General features: G+C 63.2%; 1 protein-coding gene across 1 annotated transcript in view; it reads right to left on the bottom strand.

The window, feature by feature from the left end:
* ZNF787 (zinc finger protein 787) overlaps positions 1-659 on the bottom strand; it is a 20,344-nt gene that overhangs the window by 4,773 nt on the left and 14,912 nt on the right. Inside the window, exons 4-5 of the mRNA XM_077756947.1 lie at positions 421-476; positions 3-236 (exon numbers count right to left, since the gene is read on the bottom strand). Of these exons, the coding sequence (XP_077613073.1) occupies positions 3-236; positions 421-476 (290 nt within the window). The remainder of the gene's footprint in view (positions 1-2; positions 237-420; positions 477-659) is intronic.

A 659-nucleotide genomic window follows, 5' to 3' on the forward strand; every position in this document is an offset into this window, starting at 1 on the left:
AATTCTCTGGTGCTGCATGAGGTTGGAGCTCCAGCTGAAGCGCTTGCCGCACTCGGAGCAGGCGTACGGCTTCTCGCCCGTGTGGATGCGCCGGTGCTGCACCAGGTGCGAACTCTGCGAGAAGGTCTTGCCGCAGTCGGCGCAGGCGTTGGGCCGCTCGCCCGTGTGCGTGCGCTGGTGCCGCGTCAGCTTGGACCAGTGGCNGGCAAAGGGGAGGAAAGTCAGGGAAGCCACGGCTGCGGGGGGAGGAGGGCAAGGGAGTCTGTCCAGGAGCCAGAGCCCAGAGTTTCCACCCAGCCTGGCCTCGGGACCCCCTGTGACCCGGGAGGTCAGCTGGGCCGGGTCAGCGAGAAGCCCTCAGTCTCTCAGTCTCCATCGTTCACTCCCTGACATTTTACTGAACATTCATGTGGTCATTACCCATCCCAGCTGCCTCCCCCACACCCAGGACCATGCCTGGGACACAGCAGAAATGTCTGGAAATAAGCAGTATCCACATAAAGGAACATGGGTGGAGGTCCAGGAAATGATCCTGTAAGCCCCAAGCACCAGCTGGGCAGGGAGGTCCCAGGGCGAGGGTGCTCGGATGGGACCGGAAGCCAAGGCAGGCCCGGAGGAGATGTCACACCAGGGCTCCAGGAAGGCTGTCCTGGGGTCCG

Source organism: Crocuta crocuta, unplaced genomic scaffold, assembly GCF_008692635.1.
Source record: "Crocuta crocuta isolate KB4526 unplaced genomic scaffold, BGI_CrCroc_1.0 scaffold142, whole genome shotgun sequence".
Taxonomy (NCBI): Eukaryota; Metazoa; Chordata; class Mammalia; order Carnivora; family Hyaenidae; genus Crocuta; species Crocuta crocuta.